Source organism: Mirounga angustirostris, unplaced genomic scaffold (genome assembly GCF_029215605.1).
Source record: "Mirounga angustirostris isolate CCGP_5_RB_7025 unplaced genomic scaffold, mMirAng1.0.hap1 SCAF_2, whole genome shotgun sequence".
Taxonomy (NCBI): domain Eukaryota; kingdom Metazoa; phylum Chordata; class Mammalia; order Carnivora; family Phocidae; genus Mirounga; species Mirounga angustirostris.
In genome coordinates, this window is record NW_026991710.1 from 89186 (window position 1) to 117012 (window position 27827).

The following is a 27827-nucleotide window of genomic DNA, read 5'->3' on the forward strand; positions in this document are numbered from 1 at the left end:
TACTTCGGTTTTCTTAGAACCCTGATGGTCACCGTCAGCAGCACCCACAGATACAGTGATCTACATCAAGCTCTTTCATAAATGTATTCGTTCAACAAATATGGAATTTTTTCACTACGTTCCTATCTGGCTGAGAACTGTTAAAGGCACCTGAGACATAGGGCTCTGCCCCCATGCGGAGAAGCGGCAGCAGCCATCAGATGGTGATGAGTGCCTCAGAAGAAGGGTGGAGTGGGGAAGGGATGGGGAGCGCAGGTGGCTGAGGGCTGTCGGGGCAGAGGCCTGGGCTTTGAGACTCGGAGTGTGTGGCAGATGCAGGACCCTGCAGCGGGGACGTGTCTGCACATTCAAAGGGTGACCAGGGGACAGAGTGACCGGAGCAGGGTGAACTGGGGCAAGGCAGAAGGAGACGAGGTCAGAGGGATATGGGGGCCTTTTAGGCCTGGAGGGGCTCTTCTGTCATGAGCTAGGTGGGGAGCTCATGCAGCCTTCCGTAGAGTCTGAAATCTTCGAGCTGCATCTTCAGAGGCTCTCTTGGGTGCCCGTGTGAAGGGTTCTGCCTTGTGTTGTAGGAGAGTCTGAAGGCTGCTGCAGTACCCCAGTGAGAGGTGTGGTGAGGGCCCAGGCAGTGGCGTGCTATATCCAGGACAGATGGCAGCATTCCAGGTATATTTTGAAGGCAGTGCAAGCAGGATTTGCCGATGCACTGGATATAAGGTGCAGGTGAACCAGAGGTGTAAGGAACAACTTGGCGTGTTCAGCAGCGCAGTGGAAGAATGGGGTGACCATTACTGAAGTGTGGGAGTGGGGTGCTTGCAGGGTGAGGGGATTGGTGTTGAGGAAGCCAAGTAAAGGAAAGAATTTTAGGAAGGGAGGAGTGAGCGGCCAAGTTGAATGCTGCTCAAGGTTAGATGAACTGAGGAACCAAGACTTGACCGTTCATCTCGCAGGTGAGGTTACCAGCGACTCTGTCAGGAGCGGTGCCCGTAGAGTGCTGGGGGAAGGCTGGGCTGGAGTCAGGGCAGGGAAGGAAGTGGGGCGTGGAAATGGGTGTTGTGTGAGGTGGACAGAGGCCAGCGCAGGGTATGTTGTTTATGTATCTGTTTTAAAGATTTTATTTACTTATTTGACAGAGATAGACACAGTGAGAGAGGGAACACAAGCAGGGGGAATGGGAGAGGGAGAAGCAGGCTCCCCGCCGAGCAGGGAGCCCGATGCAGGATTCGATCCTGGGACTCCAGGATCATGGCCTGAGCCGGAGGCAGACGCTTAACGACTGAGCCACCCAGGCGCCCCTGTTGTTTATATTTTTAAGCTGGGAGAAGCTAAGGGGTATTTCTATGCTGGTAGGAATGATCCAGAACAAGAGAGCACATCTCCCCAGGACCATCTTTTCAAACAATTTATCTGACCATCAGGGTGCATCAAGGACAACATGTTTGGTGCTGGGACTGGGGCTGGTTTCAACGCCTAGTTTGAGGCAGCATTTAATGTGATGTTGGCAGCTTTTCCTACTTGAGAAAGTGGAGTACTAGTTAGTAGAGTGAATGCCCATGAGTTTGAGCTGAGATGTAGGCTGGTCTTGACTTGCCTGAAGACCAGCAAGGACTAGTGCGGTGCCGGGTGTCCTGAATGGTGGGAGAGCTTAGGGGGACAGCCCCTTGTCGGTGAGGTGGCCCCTGTGAGAGCAACTGTGTGAAAAGTGAGGCTGGCCCAGTTGCACATTTCAGTCCAGGGGAGAGACAGTAGTTACTTTATTTGTTTTTAAAAGTAACTTGTGAGTTTGGTAGCTTTTGCAAATTTGTTATTGGTAATATGTCCTTTTTCCTGTACTAACAACCAATAAAACACCAAACAAAACCACAATGGGGGCTTTTTGCTTATTTCAGGAGGATCAGTAGGGAGAATGAAGCTCTGCAGTGCGTGTGGCCAGAAAGAACCCTATGAGATGAGCAAAGGCCAGTCCCTGGCATGAGAAAGCCCTTTGTCTATACGATCAGTGATCCTGTTTCCTGAGACGAAACTGGGTACATGTCTGACACTGAAGTCAATTTCAAGGCCTCCCCTGATATCCAGCCCAATCTGATACAACTCTTCCATCGCTCCCCTGACTTTTATTACAGTTGTACAGACTTTTCTCACCTCAGGACCTTTGCACATGCTCCTCCCATAGACTGGATGCTCTTCCCCAGTTATCACCTGATGGATTTCTGGGCCACCTTCCACTTCAGCTTCGGTGTCAGACCTTCTTGTCCCCCACCCTCAACCCCAGATTTCAGTTTCTTCGGTGTTACCAAAAGTCACCCCCATCCCCCTACTTTCCTCCACAGCATTTTTCACGATTTGTACTTACACACACATGTGAGAACCCAGCTAGATCACAGGCCCAAGCAGGCAGAACCGTACCTGTTTGCACATAGCATGTAGTCAGTGCTCAGTAAATACTTGTTTGGATATGTACGCAGGCGTCCACTTCTTGCTGGTTCTGGGTGGAGGAGTACAGACACTGCTGCCCCTATGTCTCTGTGATTCTGGGTACAGCCACAGGTGCCCCTGCCTCTGTGACTTCAGGATGGTGGGGTGTAACAAGGGTTCCATCCTAGGTCCAGACTACTTGAGTTTAGATCCCAGCCGTCACCTGCCAGCCCATGAGCTGGTGTCTGCGTGCCTTCTCTCTGGGGTGGGCATGGTCGTCACCCCTATCTCAGGTCATGGGGAGAGGACAGGCGTGAGGGGCTTGGAGTAACGCCGGCCACCAGCACTTGGTCACCTGGTCTCCACAGCATGGAAGGGCTTCAGGCATTTGGGCTGTGCTCAGGGTTATACAGCAACCCTAACCCTAATCCTGCAAGACATGGCCTAGACCACCTTGGAATAGCTCTGCTGGAAGTCGGAAGAGCACAATAAATACCATGGAGTCTCAGAAAGGAAGTCCTTGTTTTGCAGACTAGTTGAGTCACCAGTAAGTCTGGTCCAACTCCAGAAGGAAGCAAGGCAGCTTCCTGATGCTGAGCTGCCTGCCGTTGCCGTCCCAGAGTGGGAGCCAGCAGCATTTGGGGCTGGGCTTCAATCCAGGAGCTGTTCTGTCAGCCCTAGCTGTGCATCGGGTTGGGTCCTCTAGCTCGGCATCATGGCAGGAGGGGTCAGGCCACGTGAAGAAGGGAAGCAGGTCAAAGGTGGGAAATTTGTAACACCAAGGGCCTATTAATGTAATGCCTTTCTAGGTTGTTTTTGGTTTTGTCTTTTAAACATTTTATTTACTGGGGCGCCTGGGTGGCTCAGTCGTTGAGCGTCTGCCTTCGGCTCAGGTCCTGGTCCCAGGGTCCTGGGATCGAGCCCCGCATCAGGCTCCCTGCTCCGCGGGGAGCCTGCTTCTCCCTCTCCCACTCCCCCTGCTTGTGTTCCCTCTCTAGCTGTGTTTCTCTCTGTCAAATAAATAAAACCTTTAAAAAAAAAAAATTTTATTTACTCATTTGTCAGAGAGAGAGAGTGCACACAGGCACGGGGAGCAGCAGAGGCAGAGGGAGAAGCAGGCTCCCCGCCGAGCAGGGCTCCATCCCAGGACCCTGGGACCATGACCTGAGCCGAAGGCAGACGCTCAACCGACTGAGCCACCCAGGCGTCCCTGGGGTGTTTCTATATTGCATATGGGAAAGAAGAAAAGCTTGGAGAGAGACTGAGAGAGAAGGGGGAGGAGGAGGAGGCGAGGGCAGGTGTGGGAGGGAGAGAAAGGGTGGCAGAGCAGTGGGCAGACACCTGTATCCATGTCGTGTGCTGCTTTGTGCCTCGGGCCGTGGCGGGCTGGCAGGCAGGCTGGAGGTCCGAGGATTCGTGAGCACCACTGGCTGTTGTTTTACTGAAGGCGTTGCTGGCCACCCCCTAAGGAATAGTTCATCTTCATTAGGTAGCAGGCTTTCTGCTCACACCACGTGCTGTGAATAACTGAATACTTTGAAATGATATATGTGCGTGAATGTCTGTGATCTGTATGTGTAACCTTGTCCTCTTCTTGTTAGAGCCTGGATTTGAGCAGTTTAAAATGTCAGAGAGGTTGCATGGGAACTGGATCAGACTGTACTTGGAGGAAAATAACTCAGAAGTCCTTTTCAACCTGGGAGCCAAGGTTCGAAGGCAGTACTTGGATGCCCTGAGGACCCTGAGCCTGTCCCTGAGCAGACAAGTGGCCCAGTACGACATCTACTCGATGCTGGTGGGGACTGTCATGGTTTTGGAGGTACGGGAGCTTGTGTGGAGTTATGGCTCAGCCGTTAAACTGATTTGATATCTCAGCCAGGATATTGTAGTTTAAAGCATATAAAGTATTATTTTTTTCTGAAAATGGGAAAATACCCAGTTTCTTTGTTTGTTGAACTCTTTCATTGTCTGTCGTCACGCCCAAAGTATCGTCAGGCGTCAAGTGGCTGTGCTCCACATGGCTGCATGTGTACGTTCTTGGTAGGTCATCAGAAATCGTGTTCAATGGGCTTTCTTCTTCTGTTTCCAACAGCCGAATAGCTGGCACAAGGTCAGGAGACAGGCTTTTTCTGAACAGTTCTCTCCAAGCCCAGCAGGCGTGGACACTGCTGCTGTTTTCCTATTCCAGGTTCTAGCCCTGCTCCTACTCAGCATCCCGCAAGCTCTGAGCAGCAAGGCTGAACTGGAGGTTCCTCTCTGGTCGCCTGCGTTTTCTCTGCTCTTTTATTTGATGTTCCTGGTTCTTTCTGCTCTTCATGTCATTGTGTGCACCTCGGCCGAGAGTTCCTGCTATTTCTGTGGCCTCTCGTGGCTGACAGCAGGCGGAGTGATGGCGTTGATCTCTGCACTGCTCTGTGCAGTCGTGTCTGCTCTTGCCAAGATGTTTGCCTCTGGAAAATTCCTGAGCAAGGTAAGGCTCGTTCCTACACATAGGACACTGGCTTTCGGAATAGGCCATTTTGTCTTATTTCAGCTGATGTTTCATTCATCAGCCACTGGCTAAACACCAGCTGTGTATCAGGCGGAGTCAAGGAGCCACTTCAGAGGGGCCGACGTCTGAGCATCCTGACTCCAGACACTCCGATCTGTGTTGTCAGGTCACATGCCTCCTTTCTTCATGGGAAAGACAGGGTCCCTGGGACCATAAACATGACACTGTACAGAGCTGTTGGTCACAGAAGAATAGGCAGTTGGCTGCTGGGGCAGTTTGTGAACCAGACATCTCTCCGAAAGAGTTTGAGCGGCAGCCAAGGGAAGAATGTTACCGAGAGAAAAGAGTCAGCTCGTTAGACCTTCTAGGAAGGTCAGCAGGAGGCCGGGACCCTGTCCTCATCCTGCCCTCCTTGGGAGTCCATCCTGCCTTTTCTTTTCAAGACTGATGTTTTCCTTCAGACTTCTTAGACTCTTTGGCCTCTGACACCTTTATTCATGGTTGTGGTGGCAGACCAGTGAAGCAGAGGTGGACAGCCACGGTTGGTCCAGGATGCCAGGAGCCCAAGGGACTCAGGGAGGTGACTCCAGCCCCCCCACCCCCACCCCCAGTGCAGCTGCCTCATCTTGAAGCCCTCTGAGGCCCCTCCCTGCGTGCGTGTGTTTGAGGAACTCACGGGTTGTTGTTTATAGCACATTTCTGTTCCCCATTGGAGAGCATAGGTTTCCCTAGAGCCGTTTGATTCCCTGGGGCCTAAATAGATTCATGGTATCTCTCTTTCTTTCTTATACCGCTGTACACGATAAATAGAGTCAATATTATTAAGTAGTTATCAAATGACAGTCATTAAATCCTCATCTTTAATTTTAAATGCCTTCAGTTAGTCTATTTAAAGGATAATACTGTGATGCCAACTTTCTTATTTCAAGAGAATTGACCATTTTAATGAAAACTGTCTGGATTTCTGGAAAAGTCATGGCAAAATTAGATGTCTGCTTTGGTGGAATATATCCTGGGGGTTCTTTGGTTTCAAATAGCAGGAACTGACTGTGGCCCACCCCTGAAGACCTCAGGCTCCCCGGGAAAGGGTGAGAGAAGGGTTCCAGCAGGGCTGGTAGGTGAGCTCTCTGAGCTGCAGCACTGCCCAGTTGGCGTGGGTCGCTCAGCTTAGGGCTCGCAGCCCAGGGAGACAACTGCCCATGCCCCAGGAGGATAGGCAGTCCCATCAGCGCAGGAGATGGGTGTGGGGCGTGAGGAGCAGTACATACCTGTCACAGCAGGTTATGCTCTGTGAGCAAGAACTTGGAAGTGCATGTGGTAGGATTTGTGTAATTTTTATATTTTTCCTCACAAAATGCACTTTCCTTCTACAGAATCCAGCTCATCCAAAGGCACGATGGTCGGAGTTAGATGTTCTTATCTTACTCGGGACCATGGGCCACGTGCTGAGTCTGGGTGCAAGCAGCTTCATCGAGGAGGAGCACCAGACCTGGTATTTCCTCATTAACACCCTGTGTCTGGCTCTGTGTCACGAAGTCTACAGAAACTGCTTTCTGAGGGACGACTGTGAGCCCCAGCAGTGCTCACACGTGGAGGAGGGATTCGTCAGCACTGCACCAGCATTACAGGACAGGAGCATCCACTGTAACATGTTAGAGCCCCACGGAGTGTCTGAGGACCCCACTTCCCTTGACACGCTCAGAGGCTGTGAGAAGTGGATGGTGTTAGCCAGCCCATGGGTGATACTTACCTGCTGTCGGCTGCTGCGGTCACTAAACCAGACGGGTGTGCAGTGGGCCCACCGGCCTGACCTGGGGCATTGGCTCACCAGGTGAGAGCATGAGCTGTGGCCTTAGGCCAGACCTTGCATGGTTGACTGACCACACAGTCTTCTTTTTCAAAATGTAGGCCTATTCTTCATATTCAGAACAGAAGTGGTATTTGAGATCTGAAGAAATGGAAACATAGACCGTAAGCCATGATTTGATGTTGAAAGATGGATTTCTTCGGGTTTTTTTAATTGCTGAATCACTGTAATTGTTTATGTTTGAAAACCTTTGAGTGTTAAAATGACAACTGCAGCAAGGATGTAGTTTTGTCACTTGCTGCCACCTCCCTGACAAGGTAGGGCTGGGACGGGGCCATGCTCCCTCTGGCCACCCACTCCTCTCTCCCCACCCTGAAGCCAGTGGCTGGACAGCCTAGTCAAAAGTATAGCAAATGGGGAGGATGAAAGCAGAGAGAGGGAACTGAGACAGAAAAAGTCAAGATGTGGCTGTATCGGGGCGCCTGGGTGGCCCAGTCAGTTAAGTGTCTGACTCTTGATTTCAGCTCATGTCATGGTCTCAGGGTCGGGCGATTGAGCCTCATGTCCGGCTCCACACTCAGCATGGAGTCTGCTTGAGATTCTCTCTCTCCTTCTGCTTCTGCCTCTACCCCCCCCCACCCCGCCCCGTGCATTCTCTCTCTCTCTCAAAAAATTTTTTAAAAAGTGACTATATTATATATATATATATTAAGATTTATTTATTTATTTATTTGAAAGAGAGAGAGAGAGAGTGCCCACAAGCAGGGGGAGCGGCAGAGAGAGAAGCAGGCTCCCCGCTGAGCAAGGACCTGATATGATGCGGGGCTCAATCCCAGGATCCCGGGATCATGACCTGAGCCAAGGACAGACGCTGAACCGACTAAGCTACCCAGGCACCCCTATGTTATACATTTTAATTGTCTGTCAGTGAAGACTTAGAAAACTAAAGTAGAAGGAAGAGAACAGAATGGACATTTGTTTCCTGTTGCTGTGAAGGACTTACATGAAAATTACCAGCAGGAGGGGGGCTCAGGACAGTGCCAGACATCCTAAAGGAGGGAATGCCAAAAGAAAGAGAAGGGACATGCTCGCCCTCCTGGGGATCGGGGAGCTTTGGGTCAAACAACAAGGCGTGATTTTACTCATAGTCAGGTAGACACACAGAAGGAAGTGATAGAACCCAGTCCTGGGTAGCAGCAGAGGACCCCTGACCATACACTGCCGTGGTCCTTTGGGAAGATACCTGGAACTATCCATCAAAAGCTATAAAAATCCTTCCTCTGGTCAAATAATTCTGGTGGGAAATTTTTCCCAGGTGTTCACTCTGTTAGCAAAGCCCTGGCAACCACGGGAACCACAGGCAGCTTTTTCCAGGGGCCTGCCATGTGCCTGCTCCTTTCATTTTCACAGCAAGCCTGCAGAGAGAGGTTGCTGGCCTGTCCCACCTCAGAAGAGGAAGCAGAAGGGAGTTGAGGCACCTGCCCAAGCATGTGAGGTTGGGAGAGCCCCGGGACAGCCCAGTGGCCTCACTTAGTATTTTTCTGGAGAGTTGAAGCCGTGCAGGAGAATGTGCTGATTCCCAGGCCCGATGCCTCACGCCTCCCCCTCCCCCGCCGCCCCACCCCACTCCTTAGTCTGGACCCTCCTTCAGCACAGTCTCCCCAACAGGATGCCCCCCTCCTGCATCACGAGTCTTCCCTGTGCTGCTGAGTTACTCCTGTCAGTTTGTGAAGAGGTGGCAGTGTGGCCCCATTTCTCTTCATAGCAGAGCTTCTGGGGAGGCATGTAAACTCACCTTCCTTATTGCTGTCTTTCAGTTGTTATAATTAACAATCTAGGAGAGTGCACAATACACAGTTTAAAGGGCAACAGTGAATGGACACCCAGGTGACCGCCTCCCAGAGCAAGGACCAGGGCAGGGCCAGGCCCCAACATGACCCCTGTCACCACCTGCCATCCGTGGGCCCACGTCCTGACACTGGCCACATCTTTCCTCTGAGTCTTTTCCATGTAGTTTTTCCACTGATGTGTGTTCACTTGGCAAGATAGTCACTCATCCACTTAACAACTCTGAGTGTCTGGGCTTTGTGAGCACGAGCTGTGGTGAATGACACAGAAAAGAATCCTGCCTTCCAGCACAGCCCTCCCCGAGGTAGCAGGATGGTGGGCCAGGGCCAGGCAGAGCGGGGGGCCCAGCTCTGCTGTGACAGCTTCGTGCTCCAGGCGGAGATGCTCAGCCCCTCTGCAAAGTCTCCCCACCTGGGAACGAGCAGACACTCTTTTAAGTGAGTCAGTCTGTGCCAATGAGTGAATGAGAGAGAATCACGCCGGGACGTGCCTGTCTCCCTGAGCAGGGTGTTCGCTGGTAAATGCATTGTGCCCAGAGTCTCTTCATCTCTGGGTGGGGAACGTGGGGCTGCCAGGGGAGCCAGTGGATAGTGTTTTATACAGATCACTGCGCTGGCCAGTGAAGGCCTGGTGGCAGGGGCCATTTGGGAATGGAAATGAGAGTTCAGGGTAGCCGTCCTTCATTTGTCACATTTTAAGAACCTTTGAATTTAAATCACCGATGATTTTCTTCTCTGTTTTGCTTTTCAGAAAAATCAGCTAAGTTCTTAGAAAGCCACTTGATGTAGATCCATGACATCGCCAGTTACACTTGTTAGTAATTTGGGGCCTTTTCCATTTCATTTCAGCTCTGATCACAAAGCTGCACTCTCTCTTCTGGCTGCCCTTTCGCTCATCGTGATTTTCGCACTGGTTCAGAGGAGGTGCTCTCTGACGTCAAAAGTAGCCATGGCACTTGGCCTGCTGGGCGTCTATTGCTACCGGGCGGCCATTGGAAATGTCCTGTTCCCATGGCAACAAGACAGCAAAGACATTTCAAAGTAAGTGCACTGGCAAATCAATTTCATGTTTTAGGTACTAAAGCAGGCCGTGCAGTCTTGAGAACTTTGGAGTTGGTTCCTGCGACTTGTGATCTCAGCAGTTACTGGAGCCTGACAAGGAATGCCTCAGTGAACGGATTCTTTTAGCTTCTTTGTTTTGGGAGGAGAGAGACATACAATGCAGTAAGGCCACTGAGCTTTCTTTTTTAAAATAAGGGGTTCCCTGAAAATAAGGAATTTAAAGGGTTTACTTTTGCTCAGTTAAGACATAGTAACAGCAATCACAAAGAGTGGATGCTTCCTAGCAGCTGGGAAATAAAGGCACACCAGAAAAATCAGCTCTCCCATAATTTACGGTGAGCTCCGGGGGTGGGGAGGGCCCCCTCGTGCTGAGTCATGAAGGCCACTTTTTGTCACAGACTGGCAGCTTTTCTTTTCTTAATGGTGATGTGGGGTGGGGTGAGCAGAGGCCATCCTGGCGGCTGTTTGTAAAATGTGTTAAGAACCTTGAGTGTGTCCAGCCCTCTGACCTGGGCGCCCTCTTATGGAATGTACCTCAGGAATCCACCCAGAGACGAGGCCTGATACCGGCACACAGGCAGGCTCTCTGAAAACTGATTTACAGGTGCACATAATACAAAACAAGGTAATTGGCCAACAGTGGTGGGATGAGCCTCTGAATGATGTTAAAGCTCTGTGCTGACTAGTGTGCTTTCATAGAAGACATGAAGATGTGGATTGACAGGCTGTAAAACTATTGTATGACCCCATCTTATGAAGTATGTACATATTTTTTTTATGTTTGTATGAAAGACTAAAATAGGTAATTGGTTGTGATTATATTTAGGACATGGAATCACAGGTAGCTTGTGCTCTTCCTTTTCATGCATTTTTTTTATTGCTTTTCTAGTCAGAGAAAGAAAAGCAAATGTCATCTTCTCTGAAAAGGTCGAGGTATAAGCTGAGGGCTGTGACCAGGCTGTGTGGGTGCCCAGGAGCCATGGGGCACACCTGGAAGCAGGACCTGCCGACGGTAGGGGCAGTTGAGGTGACGCCAAGACCCTGGCTGAGGTGACAGCAGGGTGGCAGGCCTTCTCCTGAGGCAGCGAGGTCAGGTAGGGGGCGGATGGTGGGGAGACATCTCAAAGGCTGTCCACTTTGGAGCCTGAGACTCTGAGCAGATGTCAAGGCTGGGCGTCACGTTTGAGGGTGTTCAAGTGTGAAACATGAATAAATTCCTCATTTCCTCTCAGATCAATGCACCTAATTTCGTGATCACTCATCTCAAGACTTGAACAACTTGCCTTTCGTGGATGCCACAGCATATACCTTGTTGGTGTCCAGAGCAGAGACCGGTGCACCCTTTCATTAACCTGCGGGGCTTGCCTCACATTCTTCCTGGGAAATGCTTCCATTCCCCACCTCCATCTGTCCTGGTTCTAGCTCCGTCTGCTTCTAGATCTGCTCCAGTACTAGAGACATCCTGGTTCTAGCTCCCTCTGCTTCTAGCTCTGCCCCAGTTCCGGAGCCGTCAGGTTCTAGATGGCTCTAACAGCTGCTTCCCACTGTTCAGTCCGAAGCTGTCCATCGGTATTCTAAAATCTTCTTCACCACTCTGAATCCCAGACTTGGCTGGAGTGGAAGGCCAGATTGCCATGGCCCTAGACGTGTGGGAATGGCATTGCATGGTTTAGGGCAAGCAGTTGGAGCCCTAGAAGGCATCCGCTGCTGCTCTCTTTCCTGTTCACCACCCAGACTGCCCCAGCATTCTTCCGCTCTGATGACTCGGGACCTTGGCTGATTGCTCCTTCTTTAACCCTTGTGGGTCAGTCATCAGCTTTCCGTTTAGTACACGCCTTGGTGACGCGGTTGCACCTGACCCCAGCTCCTTGGCCAGTGCGTGACCCCATGGCAAGTGTCTACACACTGGAGGAGGCACACAGCAGACAGTGGTCTGACTGTTCGATTTAAACTATGCTTTAATAAAAGGAATTTTTTTTAAGTGCATAAACCTCCGTAAGGAAATCTGAGATAGGACAATTGTTTTTCAAAACAGGGAAAATTCAGTTTTTCAAAACATACATTATTATGGTGATGATTTCATTTAAAATTTAATTTACTTGGCATTACTTTAAATGATTAGCTTTTCTTGTATATATAAAATATTTGATTTATGAAATTTATTTAAAATGTGTTGTAGGGATGCATGTGTTTCATAAGATGAAATTTTTTGATAGAGTGTCATAAATTATATCCTTTACAAATAATTGGAAATGAAGTGCTAAAATAATTCTTTTTTTTTTTTTTTTAGATTTTATTTATTTATTTGAGAGAGAGAGCGCAGGCAGGGGGAGGAGCAGAGGGAGGAGGAGAAGCAGACACCCCCACCCCCACCCCACCCCCCCCGCTGAGCAGGGAGCCCGACAGCGCGGATCTTGACCCCAGGACCCTGAGATCCTGACCTGAGTGAAGGCAGACTCTTCACCGACTGAGCCCCCCAGGCGCCCCTAAAATATTTCTTAATAACCCTTAATACTTGTTGTGTGCTGCGTACTTTACCTGTGTTCTCTTGTTTAATCCCCAGGACAGCTTATGAAGTGTAGGTACCATTTCTCTTCATTTTAGGAAGGATGAAGCCTTAACTAACTTCCCCCAACGGCAGAGCTAGTAAGTGGCAGAGCCCTGACTAACCTGGCCCTGACCTTCTCTAGGCCCCACAGCGCGCACTGCACTTGGTTACTTGGTTGCAAACATGTCGGAATGTATCTTAACATTGTGAGCTCAGGGACGTTTCTGACAGCGCTTGGCCTTATCCTGCTGCAGTGGTCTCTCAGACCCACCGTGAAGCAGCTGGATGGTTTTTCCAGCACCCTGCAGGGGATGGCTCCAGTCTTGCACCAGGCTATCCTTGGGCCAAATGAGCGAGATTTCCCAGAAGCCAGTTCCACCACAGAAGTGCACAGAGAGAGGACAGGCCTGCCAGCCCCTGGGCAAGGGGGCTCCTGGGGGGCTGATATGCAGAAGCAGACACCTCCACTTCCACAGAGTCACCCAGGTGGGCAGGTGCTACGGTTTAATTAGCTTAAGTAGACACGTGGTTTTCATGGGAAGAGTATGTATGAGTTTTTTGAGCTGGTGCTAACGAATCAAACTTGTTTTGCTTTTTTTTTAGGGGTGTTATTGAAGCTCGTTTTGTTCATGTCTTTGTCCTTGGCATTCTGTTCACGGGCACCAAAGACTTGCTTAAATCTCAAGTCATTGCTGCAGACTTCACAATCAAGACTGTGGGTTTATGGGAGATATATAGTGGATTAGTTCTTCTGGCCGCTTTGCTTTTTAGACCACATAATCTGCCAGTCTTAGTGTTTAGCCTCTTCATTCAGACTATAATGACTAAATTCATCTGGAAGCCTCTGAGGCATGATGCAGCTGAGATCACTATAATGCATTATTGGTTCGGTCAAGCATTCTTCTATTTCCAGGTAGGTTTTCATTATTATCGTGGATAGAAATCTATTAACTTTTTATATGTCATTTATCTTTTTTCTTTGAGAAAGTTTACCATAAGTTGGGAAGTTAGAAAGGTTGTTCGGTGAAGGAACTTTAAGTGTGGTGTGGGGAATGATGCTTAAATCCTGTGTGTATTTGATAGGATAAAATACACTTAGTTATCTAAGACTGACACCTTCGCTATGGATCCAGGAGTGCTTAAGACAGTGTATTAAGCATTGTACGTTGTGTACTGGATCTGTTTACCATGACCCGTTAGGGACACCCATCACAGTTCCATTGCTTTACCTGATGAGGTGATGACTGAACTCTCTCTGCCCGTTCCCCTGGCCATGAGTGCCGAGTGCTGTTGGATGTCCTCACTTGGTCCTCAGTCCCCTGTGGCCCCGTGGTCATCATGTCTTCTCTCCAATGTTAAAGGGCCCACCAGAGGCAAGTCGAAGCTGCCTCTGGGATGGATCTCAGTATTTGCCTACGTGCTTGGAGCGCAACCTGGACAGGTGGACAGAGGGACCAGCTCCTGGTCTGGGAGGGCCTCAGTTCCATCCCAGCCTTCCCGCATCTCTGCCCTGGTTCAGGGGGCCCCACACTCCCCTACCGGCTCCGCACCCTCTGGCAGAGGAACTGTGCACAAGCCCCTGAGCATCTCTGTTGTGTTTTCCCATCTTTAAGGTGAGGATCTGTACTGTCTCTGTGCACCAGGTTCTCCCTCTTTCAGTCCCTGGGGACTTGTGTGGTCTGTGTGTCCCGACAGGTGGGCCTGGGGCTCCTTCCCTGCCCTTCCTACTTCTCCCTCCTTTGCCGGCACTCCTGGTCTCACCCACAGAGCAGGCCCCCCCACCCCACTGTTCTCTGTCTGTTCCCGGAAGCCCAGAGAGGGGTGGGGTGGAGGGAGTTCTAGAAATCATGTCCTGGAGGATGTGACCTGACCCTCAGACCGTCCTTACCGTCCATCTCCCCTGGAGGACCCCCGTACTTCTCAGTCCAGCCCTGCACGTGGGTGGCTGGAGCCCCAACACTGGTGTCCGGCACTTCCGAGCCAGATGGCCTCTGGCAGCACCTGCTGTGCCCTGGTCTCACTATAAAATGGGCTACTCCACAGCCGTCTCCCCCTCGGCTGCTGTAAGGATCGAGTAGTGACAAACAGGAGGTAGGCATCCTGTGTAGTCGCTCTCTGTGCTTGCTGGTGTTCCGCAGGACCTATAGGGAAGGCATGACTGGGGTCTGTAGGACCTGGAGAGGGACCGCACCTCCCTGGAGTTGCTGCCCATCCCGGGAGGTGTCGGTGACTGAGGACCGCACTGGCGACCAGCACACAGCGCCTGGGGACCTGCCGGTCAGTTCCGCCCCGGGCAGGCTGGCCTCTGTTGAGCCTCACGGGCTTTCAGCTGTGTGTGTCCCCATGGTGTCAGACAGCCCCATCTCAAAGGCCACACCTTTTCTTACCTATCGGAAGAAATGTAAGAGGTCACCAACCTTGTGGATGTGAGGGAATGCAGTTTGCCCAGGAATTCCAGAATGCCCGCTGGGAAGGGGACGAGGATAAAGGAGGCAGTTGTAAACACTGCACCACGAGCTGCAGAGGAGAGAGGCACGGGTCTGGAGTCTGCTTCTGGGTGAGACTCGCTCTGCCTTGTTGGTAGCGACACACCTATGTTAAGGTTCTTTCACGCTTGGCCATTCAGTGTAACTGATGTGTTGCCGTAGAAGGACTTCAAGCTTTGCTAAGCATTCCTGCAATTTCTAGATGGCCCGTCAGCCTCACAGTCCTCTCTTTGAAAGTCATGCACAGGCCTCTTCTGGTGGTGGCCTCCGTCTCTGACCACGAGTGCCTGGGTGGGGAATGGGAATGCCATCACCATGGAAGATCACCACGCCCCTCTCCCTAGTCCAGGCTCCCGGGCACCGTGCTGGACAGCGACCACGTCCAGTGAGCACAGAGGGCACCAGGGGTGTGTGGATAGCCGGGGCTCCTTGCGGGCGTGGTCCTGGCGTATCTGCAGATACGGCCTGGTGCTTGCGGACTGGTCGCACACGTGCTGAGAGTCCAGCAGGCTGCCTCTTAGTGCGGAAGAAGAAGGTGGCTGCCGCTTAGGCACCCTGGCCCGCGCTGAGGCCTTGGTGTCAGGAAGACTGACGGAGCCACGGTCGTGCCCTGAGCGAGCAGACCGCCTCACGTTCTGTGTGCTCCTCTGCGGCACATAGCCACATTCCACGGGGCGGTGACAAGGCATCCCTCATGGCACACGGTGCTGGAACTTGGCAGCGGAACGCGCGTGTCCGATCGCAGCGGCGCCGGTCTGGGCTGGGGGGTCTGTCGGCATGCAAAACCAGCACAGACCACGGCGCTTCAGGCAGTGACCAACAGCAGCGCGGGCCTCCCTCGTCTCAACCCTGCCCATAGCCCTTCCGTCACGGTCCTGTCTCCTGGGAGAAGACCTGCAGGCTTGCTGCCCCTCCTTCCTGCCCTCAGCTCGGGGACGCCTGGTCACACAGGGGTCGGGAGTGTGGCACCCAGCTGGCCTCCTCTGGGTCTCCGTACCTCAGTGTCCCACCAGTTCACTGAGAGCCACAATGGCACCACGTCAGGACTGTGGAGGATTAAATGAGTAGATGCAAGTAAAGCCCCAGAGCAGGGGACTTCACGGTGTTGTAACCGTGTGTCTGTCGTCGTCGTGCCTCCCCTTGCTGCAGCACTTGGGACTCTTGTTCTTCCCTCTTCTCAGCAGCTCTGGGGTCTCCTCAGTCTGTAGCGAGGGGCTTCTAAGTAGGAATTCAGTAATCAGGAGAGAGCCCAGGCAGCCACGGGCAAAGTGGCTGAAGGGGAAGCTGCACAGTGGAGGTTGCTGTCAGGGGAGGGGCCCGCTGTAAGAGGTGGTGAGGACAGGAGTAAATGCATGTCTTCGAGACATTTGGGAGGTCTGCCACCATGACCCGGTGGCCACCTGCAATGACACAGCAAAGGAGGAGGCAGTGGGGTTCCACTGTCAGATTTGTGAAGCCATAAACACCCAGCTGGAGTTGTGTCCCGGGCCATTGATAAGTGGTTCCAGGAGGGGCCTTAGTTGGACTGGGACAGGCAAATGTCAAACTTACAAATGTCCGGAGTAGCTGAGGAAAAGGACACCAGCAGTGGTAGAGACTGAAAGTGGAGAGAAGAGCTGAATCTAGGAGAGGTTTCCCTTGGATGCAAACCCCACCCTCCTATGCAGGACGAACTATGCATTACACCCGGGACTGGGCGGTGATCCACCAGGGTCTCCGGTCTGACACGCCAAGCCCTCCCCGTGACCAGCGTGCCCTGTTCTGCCTAACAGCAGTGTCCACCCATTGAAGGAGCCATTTGGCAACACCACCCCCAGCCTCCCCTTGGCCACTTTGCCTCCCAAGGCCAGGCGCAGCCCTCCAGACAGGTCCCTCAGCACAGGGAGGTCAGCGTGTCTGTCTCCGGTAGATAGAGCTGAGAGGAGTTTGGAATTTGCCATAGTTCATCATACGACTTTTATTTGTTTAGTTTCTTGAAGGTAGAAGACATTTCACTTGTTCCTCCCCACCTGGAAGCAAGGCGGGAAGGGGGTGGGCGGGCATCTGGGGCTCCCGTGTGTCCATGTCACCGTGACCGCGTGCGGCTATTTGTGGTTGCTGGTGGCCACGTCAGTGCTGCTTCTCCCTGTGTTGCAGGGAAACTCCAACAACATAGCCACGGTGGATGTCTCAGCGGGCTTCGTGGGCCTGGACACCTACATGGAGGTCCCAGCTATGTTCCTGACAGCGTTTGCCACGTTCGCGGGGCCTGTGCTGTGGGCCAGCCACTTAGTGAGCTTCCTGAGCTCAGAAACCAGCAGGTGAAGCCCCTTCTTTGTCTTTCAGCACAAAATCTGATGGCAGGTTGGCAGTTTGAAGAGAGCATCTTACTCCAGATACAGGGTTCCAAACCCCAAGGGCCAAAAGGTCTTCATCAGTTTTCCTTTCCTTAAATAAGAGTGGACAGTCCAGCATGTAGGCCAGAGGCAGGTGTAAGTGCAGGTCTGTGGCCACCCTGTGTCAGGATGGCTGGGGAGGCTGTGGGGGTATCTAGCTTCAGCTGCTCTCTTCCAGCTCCTACCACGATGTGGTTGCCTGGGGCACAAGAAGGAAAATCTCTGCTTTCCCTGCTTGCTGGTGGCCTCGTTGGGTGGGGCAGGCAGGGAGGGATCTTCTGTTTGGGGCATGAAGACAAGGCATGCTGGCTCTCACCTCCAGGGTCCCTGCTGCAGAGAGGAGCCTGCACAGGCCCAAAGGGCTTCAGGCTTGGTGGCCGTGCCCTGCCCTGCCACTGAGAGGCGCCCTCAGGCTCCACGTGGTCCCCCAAACCAATGGGGCAGCCTATACCACCCTCCTGCCCATCAACGCTCCTTGGTGCTTTCTTACTTGTTTACACATTGGTCCTCCCAGAAAGGCAGCTTCCTAAGGCGGGGACTTCGTGGTCTTTGGGCACCACGGTGACTCAGTGCCTGGGTCCTTCCTGGCAGAGTGTGGCTTGAGTGGTATGTGGGCTGTCTGATTCTGTAAAATGGGGTGATGGTGTTGCCTCCTGAGGTTGAGGGGCCTACGTGAGGAGTGGCACAGGCTGCAGGTGTGTGAGCAGCCATGCCGGGTTTGTCAGGGCTCCCCCGGTGCCCCACTCCCAGAAGCGCCTTCCCATTTCTTCAGCCACTTGGTTAACCCACAGGCATGCCTCCCCACCCCCGCCCGGATGCCAGCATCTTGCTCAGGTGCGGGACCAGCCTCCACATGCTGAGTGGTCCGTGGAACGTGCAGGGCGCAGCCAATTAGGGAGACCCCAGGAGGACACTGTTCCTGCCAGATGTACCCCTGTGTCTCCAGTCTTCCAGGGGGGTGTCACCTAGGGGAGGGCAAGGCTTCCTGTCCCTATTACCCCTCTGGCCCCCACTTCTCTGCCCGCTATTAAAAATGCAGCCCTTGTGGTGGTGACTGTGGACCCCATGTTTGAACCTCCCAGGACATGTTCAGGCCCCACCTCTCAGGATCGCACTTGGGGGTTCCCACATACTTCATGGGATTCCTCTCATCCTCGCCCCAGACCAGCTCCTGGGACCCAAGCCTCAGTGACCTTGACTTCTGCCCCCAAGTTCATGTCCACAAGCCACCATCTTCTGCCATTGTACAGTTGCAGAAGGGGTGAAGAGGAGTGTAGGTGTGAGTGGGGTGACACTCTCAAGTCAAAGTTTAGAGCAAGAAAGCTAGTAAAGGCTTCAGCTGTGGAGAGCAGGCTTCCTGCTCTAGAGACCTTCTGGCGTCCCCTCTAAATTGCCATGGTTGATTCTCAGCCTCTCAAATGTGAGAGTCTCTTTCCTCCAGCTGGTTTTCCTGAGCACAAGGGAGATGCCTACGAGTCATTGTGTCCTCCTTGGGCACACACTTTGGGACCGTCTATGATAGACTCCTCTTAGAGTCACTGCTGGTCTGGTGGTCAGCGCTTGCAAGCCAAGGTGCTGCTGGCGGAGCGGAGGGATGTTCAGGCTCTCATTCTGTCGTGAACCCACGTGGGCCGCAGGACCACCACTGAGCCGTGGGTTCTCTCCCCAGCAGGCTCCCTGACATCTCTGTGACTGGGCTTAGGTCAGGTTGGGAGGCCTCAGTCCTCGTCAGTGCCATCATGTGTTGAGCACTCGGGGCCACGAGTTGGCCTTGGAGAGCTTATCTGCCACAGTGCATATGGCTCTGCTCTACACACCATATCTGCAGCCTACAGATCAACTGAGTGGGTGCGCTGGGGAAGATGAGGGCCAGATAGGGAGAGCCTGGGCTTCTAGGAAGAAGAGCTTCCTTGGTGCTGAAGTCACAATTCGATTTTCCTTGCACTTTCCATCTGTTTATATGGGGGAGAAAAAAAGACAAAGCATTTTTTTGTAAGTAAGCTGAAAGTGTTTTAACTGGCCGGAGAGTGTTATATGATGTTTTCTTCTCCCTAGTATGATATGATGTTTTCCCTAATTAAGGAGTGTTTCTCTTTTATTTTAGAAAAGGGTTTTCTTGTTCTTTTTTAAAAGCTTAAAACATCAATTTTTACTCATTGGTTTTGGGGGGGAGGGTTCCAAAGTCACGAAAACTAGAGCCAGACAAAAATGGTAGAAAAAGAAAATATTTCTAATGGCTCAAAAACTGGGCCCTGGGTGGTCCATGACCCTTGGCTTCAGTTCTGGAGCCTGGTGGCATGGACAGCCATGATGAGCCAGGCTGCAAAGCCTTCATCCATTTCCCTACAGTGCACGTTGTTCTTTGCTGAGGTTGTGGGAATGGTGACCCTACTGGGTGTTGCTATGGAAGGAAGAAGCCGAGTCTTCTAAATAGGTGATGTTTGCTTTGTGTGAAGTTGAAATGCCAGGAGGGGCAGGATCCTGGGAGCTCCATCTCCCTCACTGTCTGGTCAGCAGGCTCTTGGCTGAGCACAGACTCCATGACACTCCCCAGGAGAGGGGTGGCAGCGCCATGAGCCACAAGCTTCATCCATGAAGCTTTTCCTAAGAGTTTCCCTCACCAGATATTGTTGCAGTGGCCCTTGAGGGAGTTAATAAATAATGCCCCAGGGCCCAGCTCCCTCGAGGTCGTCTGCCTGATGGACTGGATCTTGAGTGGGACCCGAGATGTAGGTGCAAGGATTCACCCCAAGGAGCTCATGGTCTGGTGGCGGTAGCAGAGAGATGAGTCAGTTACCTGCTGAGCATGTCACAGAGGTGAGGTCAGAATGGCTGAGCCCCTGAGTCTGCTGGTGTTGGTCAGGATGGCCTCCTAGGGAAGAGCATGTGGGTAGAAGTAATCACAGCCAGTCAAGGTTGCAGGGGAGGAGCACGTGCACAGGGACGAGGCCACAGGATGGTATGCAAGTAGAAGCAAGCAGAGTATGTTCCCTGCCAGGGGGCGATGCGACAGCTGGAAAACCCAGCAGGAAGAAAGAATGGACACCAAGGCCCAAGATGGGGAGCCAGTTAGGGCAAGGTGAGGGCACAGCGGGGGCAAGAGCTGTGAGCATGAGGGGCCAGGCATCCTTTGGCCCCTGAGCGGCTGTTGGCGCCTTTTGCCGGACATTGAGCACACCGAGGGGATCTGAGTGGCACCAGCTAGTGGCGCTGGGTCGCTAGGCCTGAGGAGCCCCTTTGTGGAGCACATGTGTGCACACACACCCATGCACACGCACACACGCTCGCTCTGTACCTCAGGGTCTTTGCTCCCCCTACGCAGAACTCCTCATTGCTCACCCTTCATGTCCAGCGCATGGTGCCCCCCAGGCTCCCCCTGAGCACACAGACCATCTACTCCCCACCCTGGGACTCCAGTAATCCCGGGTCCACGTCCCCATACACAGCCATGCTGATGTGACTCCTACACAGTGAGGATGGCTGCACATGTAATGGTGGTCGTGCTTCAGGAAAGGGTGGGCAGCGGTGACGTGTGGCATTTACCGGCCCCAGAAAGGCCACCTACACTCATGCAGTGTTTGAGGGGAAGCGTCAGAACTGGAACTTGGCTTTAACCAGAGCCTGGAAAGCCTGGCCTCTGAGGATTTGTGAGGTGAAGTGAGTGAATGATAGAACTTGTCATTTGGAAAGAAGTTGCCTTCAAGAATAGGTTAGATTGGGGCACCTGGGCGGCTCAGTTGGTTAAGCGGCTGCCTTCAGCTCAGGTCATGATCCTGGAGTCCTGGGATCGAGTCCCGCATCGGGCTCCATGCTCAGTGGGGAGTCTGCTTCTCCCTCTGACCCTCCCCTCTCTCATGCTCTCTGTCTCATTCTCTCTCTCAAATAAGTAAATAAAATCTTTAAAAAAAAAATAATTAAAAAAAGAATAGGTTAGGGGCGCCTGGGCGGCTCAGTCGTTAAGCGTCTGCCTTCAGCTCAGGTCATGATCCTGGAGTCCTGGGATCGAGTCCTGCATCGGGCTCCATGCTCAGCAGGGAGTCTGCTTCTCCCTCTGACCTTCCTCCCTCTCATGCTCTCTGTCTCTCATTCTCTCTCTCTCAAATAAATAAAATCTTTAAAAAAATAAAAATAAAAAAATAAAATGCAGAAACTAACCATATTCCATTAAGAATTGTCAGGAGGGGGCATCTGGGTGGCTCAGTTGGTTAAGTGACTGCCTTCAGCTCAGGTCATGATCCTGGAGTCCCTGGATCGAGTCCCACATCGGGCTCCCTGCTCGTCAGGGGGTCTGCTTCTCCCTCTGACCCTCCCCTCTCTCATGCTCTCTGTCTCATTCTCTCTCTCAAATAAGTAAATAAAATCTTTTAAAAAATAATAATTAAAAAAAAGAATAGGTTAGATTTATGTAATGATTGTGCCGATGGTTTGAAAAGAAAAAGAGGGCATGCGTGTGCTTGAGAATGCTCTTTTCTGTTAATTTGCTTAGCAAACACTCTCGGGCCAGTGTCCCCAGACCAGATGCCCACTGGGCAGTACAAAGCAGAGCTCAAAACGTGTATCTCGTCCTGTGTGATTTCCTTTTCATTATGTTTCATAACATTTGTGATGCGTCATGTAGTGGTACATGCACGTGATTTTTAAACAAATCTATTGCAAAATTTGGGGATGCACTTTTCGTACATATCTTGCAGGTTGAGGCACTAGAGAGTGACAGGACCGCCGCCTGCAGCTGTTGTCCCCTTGGGTGGGTGGGCTCCTGCCCACCAGACTGACCAGATTGGGTGGGGGCTGTCCCAGGAACAAGAGTTACCATGGTCGTTTTCAAAATAAAAATATCGACTACGTGTGTGTCATGCCTTATATGATGCAAAAGTAGCATATACTCATACACATTCCCTTTTTATTAACAGCGGTTCTGCACTGGGTCATGCTTGCTTCTGCTATGCACTGATCTGCTCTTTTCCAGTCTCTGCGTATATCATTTTGGTGACATCCCTGCGTTACCATTTATTTATATGGAGTGTGTTTTCTCCAAAACTTCTTTATGAGGGGATGCATATCCTCATCACGGCTGCCATCTGTGCATTCTTCACAGCCATGGATCAAACCAACACGAAGTCTTAGACACTGGAGAAACAATGTATTTTTAAAGTCTACGATTCACTTCATGCATTTGGGTAATGAAAAAAAGTCTGTCTAAATGCAAGGACATTCTAAAGAAAATTGTGAATTCTACAAAGTTGAATAGTTGCAGTTTCTTGCACTGCTGTACTTGAATTTAGAGTACATAGTAGTTTAAAAGGTCACTTTAAAATATTTAGTTTGAATATGAATCATATTCCCCTGTTGACAATCACTCCATAAAGTTCTGAACTTTTAATTTCCTCTGGATAATAATTCACTCAAATATCTGTGTTTAAATTGATGAATAAAAAGGTTTCAGGCTTATTGTGGTGTTTGTGGACTTCAGAAAGCCGGGGAGCTCTGGGAGAAGGCTTACCTGCTGCTGGAGTTTACCTCGAAAAACCCAGACCCCTTAATGACCCTAGAAACCACTGGAGGTCGCAAGGAGCATTAGTGTGTGTTACATCTGTCGACATTAAAACATTTCAAAAACTATTCGTTGAAAGTAAAGACATAAACTCATTCCGTCTTAACATAGAATATTTTTAAGAGAAATAACTTTTCCAAAACAAGAATATCTACTGAGGAGAGTGGCATTGTTTTACATTTTTGCACATATCTTTAGTGTCTTAATTGAAGATTAAGTTCTTCAATTAGAGTAGGTTAGATTTCTGCATTCATTCTGTTGTCATATGTGTGTTTGAAGTAGTCACATAGATATGTAGTTGGGAAAGGGAGGAATATTTTATTTTTTATTTAAATTCAATTAATTAACAGTGTATTATTAGTTTCAGAGGTAGAGTTCAGTGACTCATAAGTCTTATGTAACACCCAATGCTCATTACATCATGTGCCCTCCTTAATGTCCATCACCCAATTACCCCATCCCCCACCCCCCTTCCCTCCAGCAACCCTGTTTGTTTCCTATGACTAGGAGTCTCTTATGGTTTGTCTCCCTCTCTGATGAAAGGGAGGAATATTTCAAAATCCTTTTTCTAATCACCGTGGATGCTCTTTTTGGCACTGCACTAAAACATGACAAATGATGGTCCCTTAATGGTTAATTGGAGAAAAAGCAAGTGCATGCACAACAGGTGAAGCCCCATTAAGGTCTGCACCTGATGTAACAAGATTACCTGGTTGACAAGTTCTCTGTCAGTATAAGATGCCATTGGGGGGAGCTGGGTGACTGTACGTGGATCTTTCTGTATGATTTTTGCAACTTGTTGTGAGATTTACACTATTTGAAAATGAAAGTTATTTTAAAAAGGAAAAGAGTAGTTGCAGTGTGGAATCTGAAACCATGTCAGTGCCCTTTGCGTTCTGCTTTATTAAAAGTCACTGCTCTGTACTGCTCCCCAAATGGGTCTGTTACCCAGGTAGGATTCTGTAGCATCATGTGGAAATAACACTTCTCTGCAGATGTTGACACAGTACAGTATTCATTACCAAAAATCACTTGTTACATTGCCAACAGTCTCCTCAGAAAAGTCTTCCAGCATTGGAAGCTCACAGTGGCAGATGCAAGTTCTCCAAAACTCTTTAACTTACATCTTTTAACTTACGTAATGATTTGATATTTGTATGCAAAATGGTCACCACTGTCAATCTAGTTAACATCCATCACCACACATAGTTACAATTTTTTCTTGTGATAACAACTTTTAAGATCTACTCTCTCTGAGATACATAATACAGCATCTTAAACTGTAGTCACCATGCTGCATGTTATACCCCCAGGACTTATTTTATAACTGGAAGTTTATACCTTTTGACCCCCATCACCCATTTCACCCACCCTCCACCCCTGCCTCTCTGGCAACCACCAGGCAGTTTTCTGTATCGATGAGCTTGGTTTTTTGTTTGTTTAGATTCCACATATAAGTGAGATCATACAGTATTTGTCTTTCTCTGTCTGACTTGTTTCACTTAGCATAATGCCCTCAGGATCCATCTATGTTGTCACAAATGGCAAGATTTTCTTCTTTGTGTCTGAGTAATTTGTGTGTGTGTGTGCGTGCGCACGTCTACATCATGTTTTCTTTATCCATTCATCCATCAGTGGACACTTAGTTTGTCTTCATATCTTGGCTATGGTGAATAATGCTGTTATGAATGCAGGAGTGCAGATATCTTTTTGAGTTAGTGTTTTTGTTTCCCTCAGATAAATACCCAGAAGTGCAATTGGTGTATTATATGGTAGTTCTAGTTTTAACTTTTTGAGGAAACTCCATATCATTTTCCACAGTGGCCACATCAATTTACATTCCCTCCCAACAGTGCACAAGGGTTCCCTTTCTCCACATCCTCATCAACACCATTGTTATTTCTTGTCATTTTGACAGGAGAGTGTTTCCTAATGTACAAATGTTTAATATTTACAAATATTTAAGTTTTTTGTCACTTTCTAAAATTGTTTTTTCTAGTTACAGTACATCTCCCACTTAATAATCCATTCTGAAAATCCATTGTTTCATGCTAAAACACTAACTGGGGATCTATTTTCCATTAGTTTAAATAGAAAACTATGTCATACCCAAGCCCCCAACCAGTTCCCTATAATGTAACTACACATAGCAAAATGTCTACATGTAAGTACCAGGCTATCATGTTAGGGAGCAAAATGCTTAAAACTGGTTCCTGGTCATCAAATAGTTAATATGGTTATTAACTGGTGTCTTTTTTCCTAGCTTTTTAAAATAGAAACTTAGAATCATTTTAAGTCATTTTCCTCTCCAATATAAGCATTTAAAGCTATAAATTTCCTCTTTTATTTTCACTATATTTACAAATTTTCATATGCTGCATTTCTATTATCATTCAGTTTGAAATATTTCCTGCTTCACTTTTATGGCCTAGCAGTTGGCTCGTCTTGATGAACAGTCCATGTGCAATAGGAAAAAAAAAAAAAATAGTAGATTCAGCAATTGTTTGACGTGATGTCCTGTAACTATTAGGTCAGAGTACTTGTTGTCAGCCAGACCTTCTACATCCTTACCGATTTGTTTTCTACTTACTCTTTCAATTGCCAAGAGGATAGCTAAAATTTCCAGCTGTAATTGTGGGTTTATGTGTTTCTTAAATCTGTTAGTTTGTTGTTCATGTATTTTGCATTTCTATACACTAATAATGAAATAGCAAAAAGGAAAATTAAGAAAACAATTCCATTTCCAATTGCACCAAAAGAGAATAAAATACCTACAAGTAAATTTAACCAGGGAGGTAAAAAACCTGTACTCTAAGAACTGTAAGACATTGATAAAAACAACACAAACAAATGGAAAGATATACCATGCTCATGGATCAAAGTAATATTGTTAAAAATGTCCATATTACCCACCCTCCAATTGTATGGATTTAGTGCAATTCATAACAAAATGCCAGTTGTATTTTTCCCAGAACTAGAGCAAATATTCCTCAAATTTGTATAGGACCACAAAAGACCTCAAATAGCCAAAGCAATTTTAAGAAAGAACAAAGCTGGAGGTATCACAATCCCAGATTTCCAGATATATTATGGAGCTATAATAAAAGAGTATGGTACTGGCACAGAAATAGACATAGACCAATGGAACAGGATAGAGAGGCCAGAAATAAAAAGTTTATATGGTCAATTAATCTATCACAAAGGAGGCAAGAATATACAATGGTGAAAAGACATCTATTGTCTCTTCAATAGATGGTGTTGGGAAAACCAGACAGCAACATACACAAGAATGAAACACGACCACTTCCTTACACCGTACACAAAAATAAATCCAAAATGGATTAAAAACCTAAATGTGAGACCAGAGGAGAACATAGGCAATACTTTCTTTATTGGCTGTAGCAGGATTTCTCTGGATATGTCTTCTCAGGCAAAAGAAACAAAAGCAAAACTAAACTATGGGGACTGCACCAAACTAAAAACCTTTTGCACAGTGAAGGAAACCATCAACAAACAAAAGGGCAAGCTACTGAATGGGAGAAGATATTTGCAAATGATACATCTGTTAAGGGATTAATATCCAAAATATATAAAGGACTCCTACTACTCAATACCAAAAACAAAGAGATTTTATTTTATTATTTTTTTAAAGATTTGTTTATTTGAGAGAGAGAGAGAGAGAGTGCATGGGGTGGGGGGAGGGGGACAGAGTGCAGATCCTGACACAGGGCTCAATCTCACGACCCTGAGATCACAACCAGAACCGAAACCAAGAGTCGGATGCCTAACCCACTGTCACACAAGCCCCCCCCCCCCCAAAAAAAAGATTTTAAAATGAGTGGACATTTTTGCAAAGCAGAAACACAGATGGCCAACAGTCACATGAAAAGATGCTCAACATTGCTAATCACAGGTAAATGCAAATGAAAACCACAATGAGATGTCACCTCACACCAGTCAGAATGGTTAAAAAAGACAAGAAATAGCAAGTGTTGGTGAGGGTGTGGAGAAAAGAGAACTCTCATGCACTATTGTTGGAATTGATAATTGTTGCAACCACTGTGGAAAATACAGAATTTCCTCAAAAAATTAAAAACAAATACCATATGATCCAGGATCCCATTCCTAGGAATTTACCCAAAGAAAACAAGAAACTAATCCAAAAAGTTACATGCACCCCTATGTTTATTGCAGCATTAATTGCAGTAGCCAAGATACGGAAGCAACCTAAATGTCCGTTGATAGATGAATGGATAAAGAAGATATGGTATATATACACATTAGAATATTACTCAGCCATAAAAAAAAATGAAATTCTGTTATTTATGACCTAGAGGGTATTAAGTGAAATATGCTAGCAGAGAAAGACAAGTACCATATGACTTCACTTACATGTGGAATCTAAAAAACAAAATAACAAAAACAGAAACAGACTCATAAATACAGAGAACAAACTGGTTGCCAGGGTGGGATGTGTAGGGACAGGGCAAATAGGCAAAGGAGATTAAGAGTACAAACTCCCAGTTATAAATGAGTCAAGGGGATGAAAAATACAGCATAGGGAATATAGTCCAATAATATTATAATAACCTTGGTGACAGATGGTGACTACACTTACTGTGGTGAGCATTGCGTAATGTGTAGAAGTGTCAAATCACTATGTTGTACATCTGAAGCTAATATAACATTGTATGTCAACTATACTTCAATAATAAAATTTTTAAAAATATTTTAAAACCTGTTATTAGACACGTACATGTACATTGATATTTGTTCTGTCTTCCTGATATATTTACTTTATATCATTGTGAAATCTACTTTATCTCTGGTAATACTCTGTCTTAAAGTCTATTTTATCTGATATTAATACTGCCACTTCAACTTTCTTTTGATTAGTGTTTGCATATAACTTCACCCTTTTGATTACAACCTACTCTGTCTGTATTTAAAGTGTATTAAAGGCTCTTTAACTCAAAACTTAGGTCCTCTTCTTTTACCCAGTCTAACAGTCTCTGCCTTTTAATTGGAATATTTAGTCCACTTACATTTAATGTAATTATTTGTAGTGTTGGATTTAGAGCTGTGACTTCTCTATTTGTTTCACTTTTTGTCACTGTTGTCATTTATTTCTTTTTTGCCTTCTTTAGATTAATTTAGTACTTTTTAGTATTATATTTTATTTTCACCATAGTCTTTTATAAAAAAAAAAAAAAGGCATCTTTTAGAATAGTTTTAGATACACAGA

At 48.5% G+C, this 27827-nt stretch overlaps 1 protein-coding gene across 19 annotated transcripts in view; it reads left to right on the forward strand.

The window, feature by feature from the left end:
• The window catches only part of PIGG (phosphatidylinositol glycan anchor biosynthesis class G (EMM blood group)), a 57823-nt gene that overhangs the window by 20231 nt on the left and 9765 nt on the right, over positions 1 to 27827 (forward strand). For 3 of the 19 annotated variants that reach the window (XM_064584055.1, XM_045881697.3, XM_064584058.1), the window contains 7 exons: positions 4017 to 4234; positions 4508 to 4885; positions 6280 to 6737; positions 9410 to 9601; positions 12774 to 13083; positions 16793 to 16956; positions 21942 to 27559. In XM_064584055.1, the coding sequence (XP_064440125.1) occupies positions 4017 to 4234; positions 4508 to 4885; positions 6280 to 6737; positions 9410 to 9601; positions 12774 to 13083; positions 16793 to 16956; positions 21942 to 22155 (1934 nt within the window). In that variant the 3' untranslated portion in view covers positions 22156 to 27559. The other 16 variants (XM_045881702.3, XM_045881698.3, XM_064584056.1 and 13 more) reach the window with 14 other exon arrangements.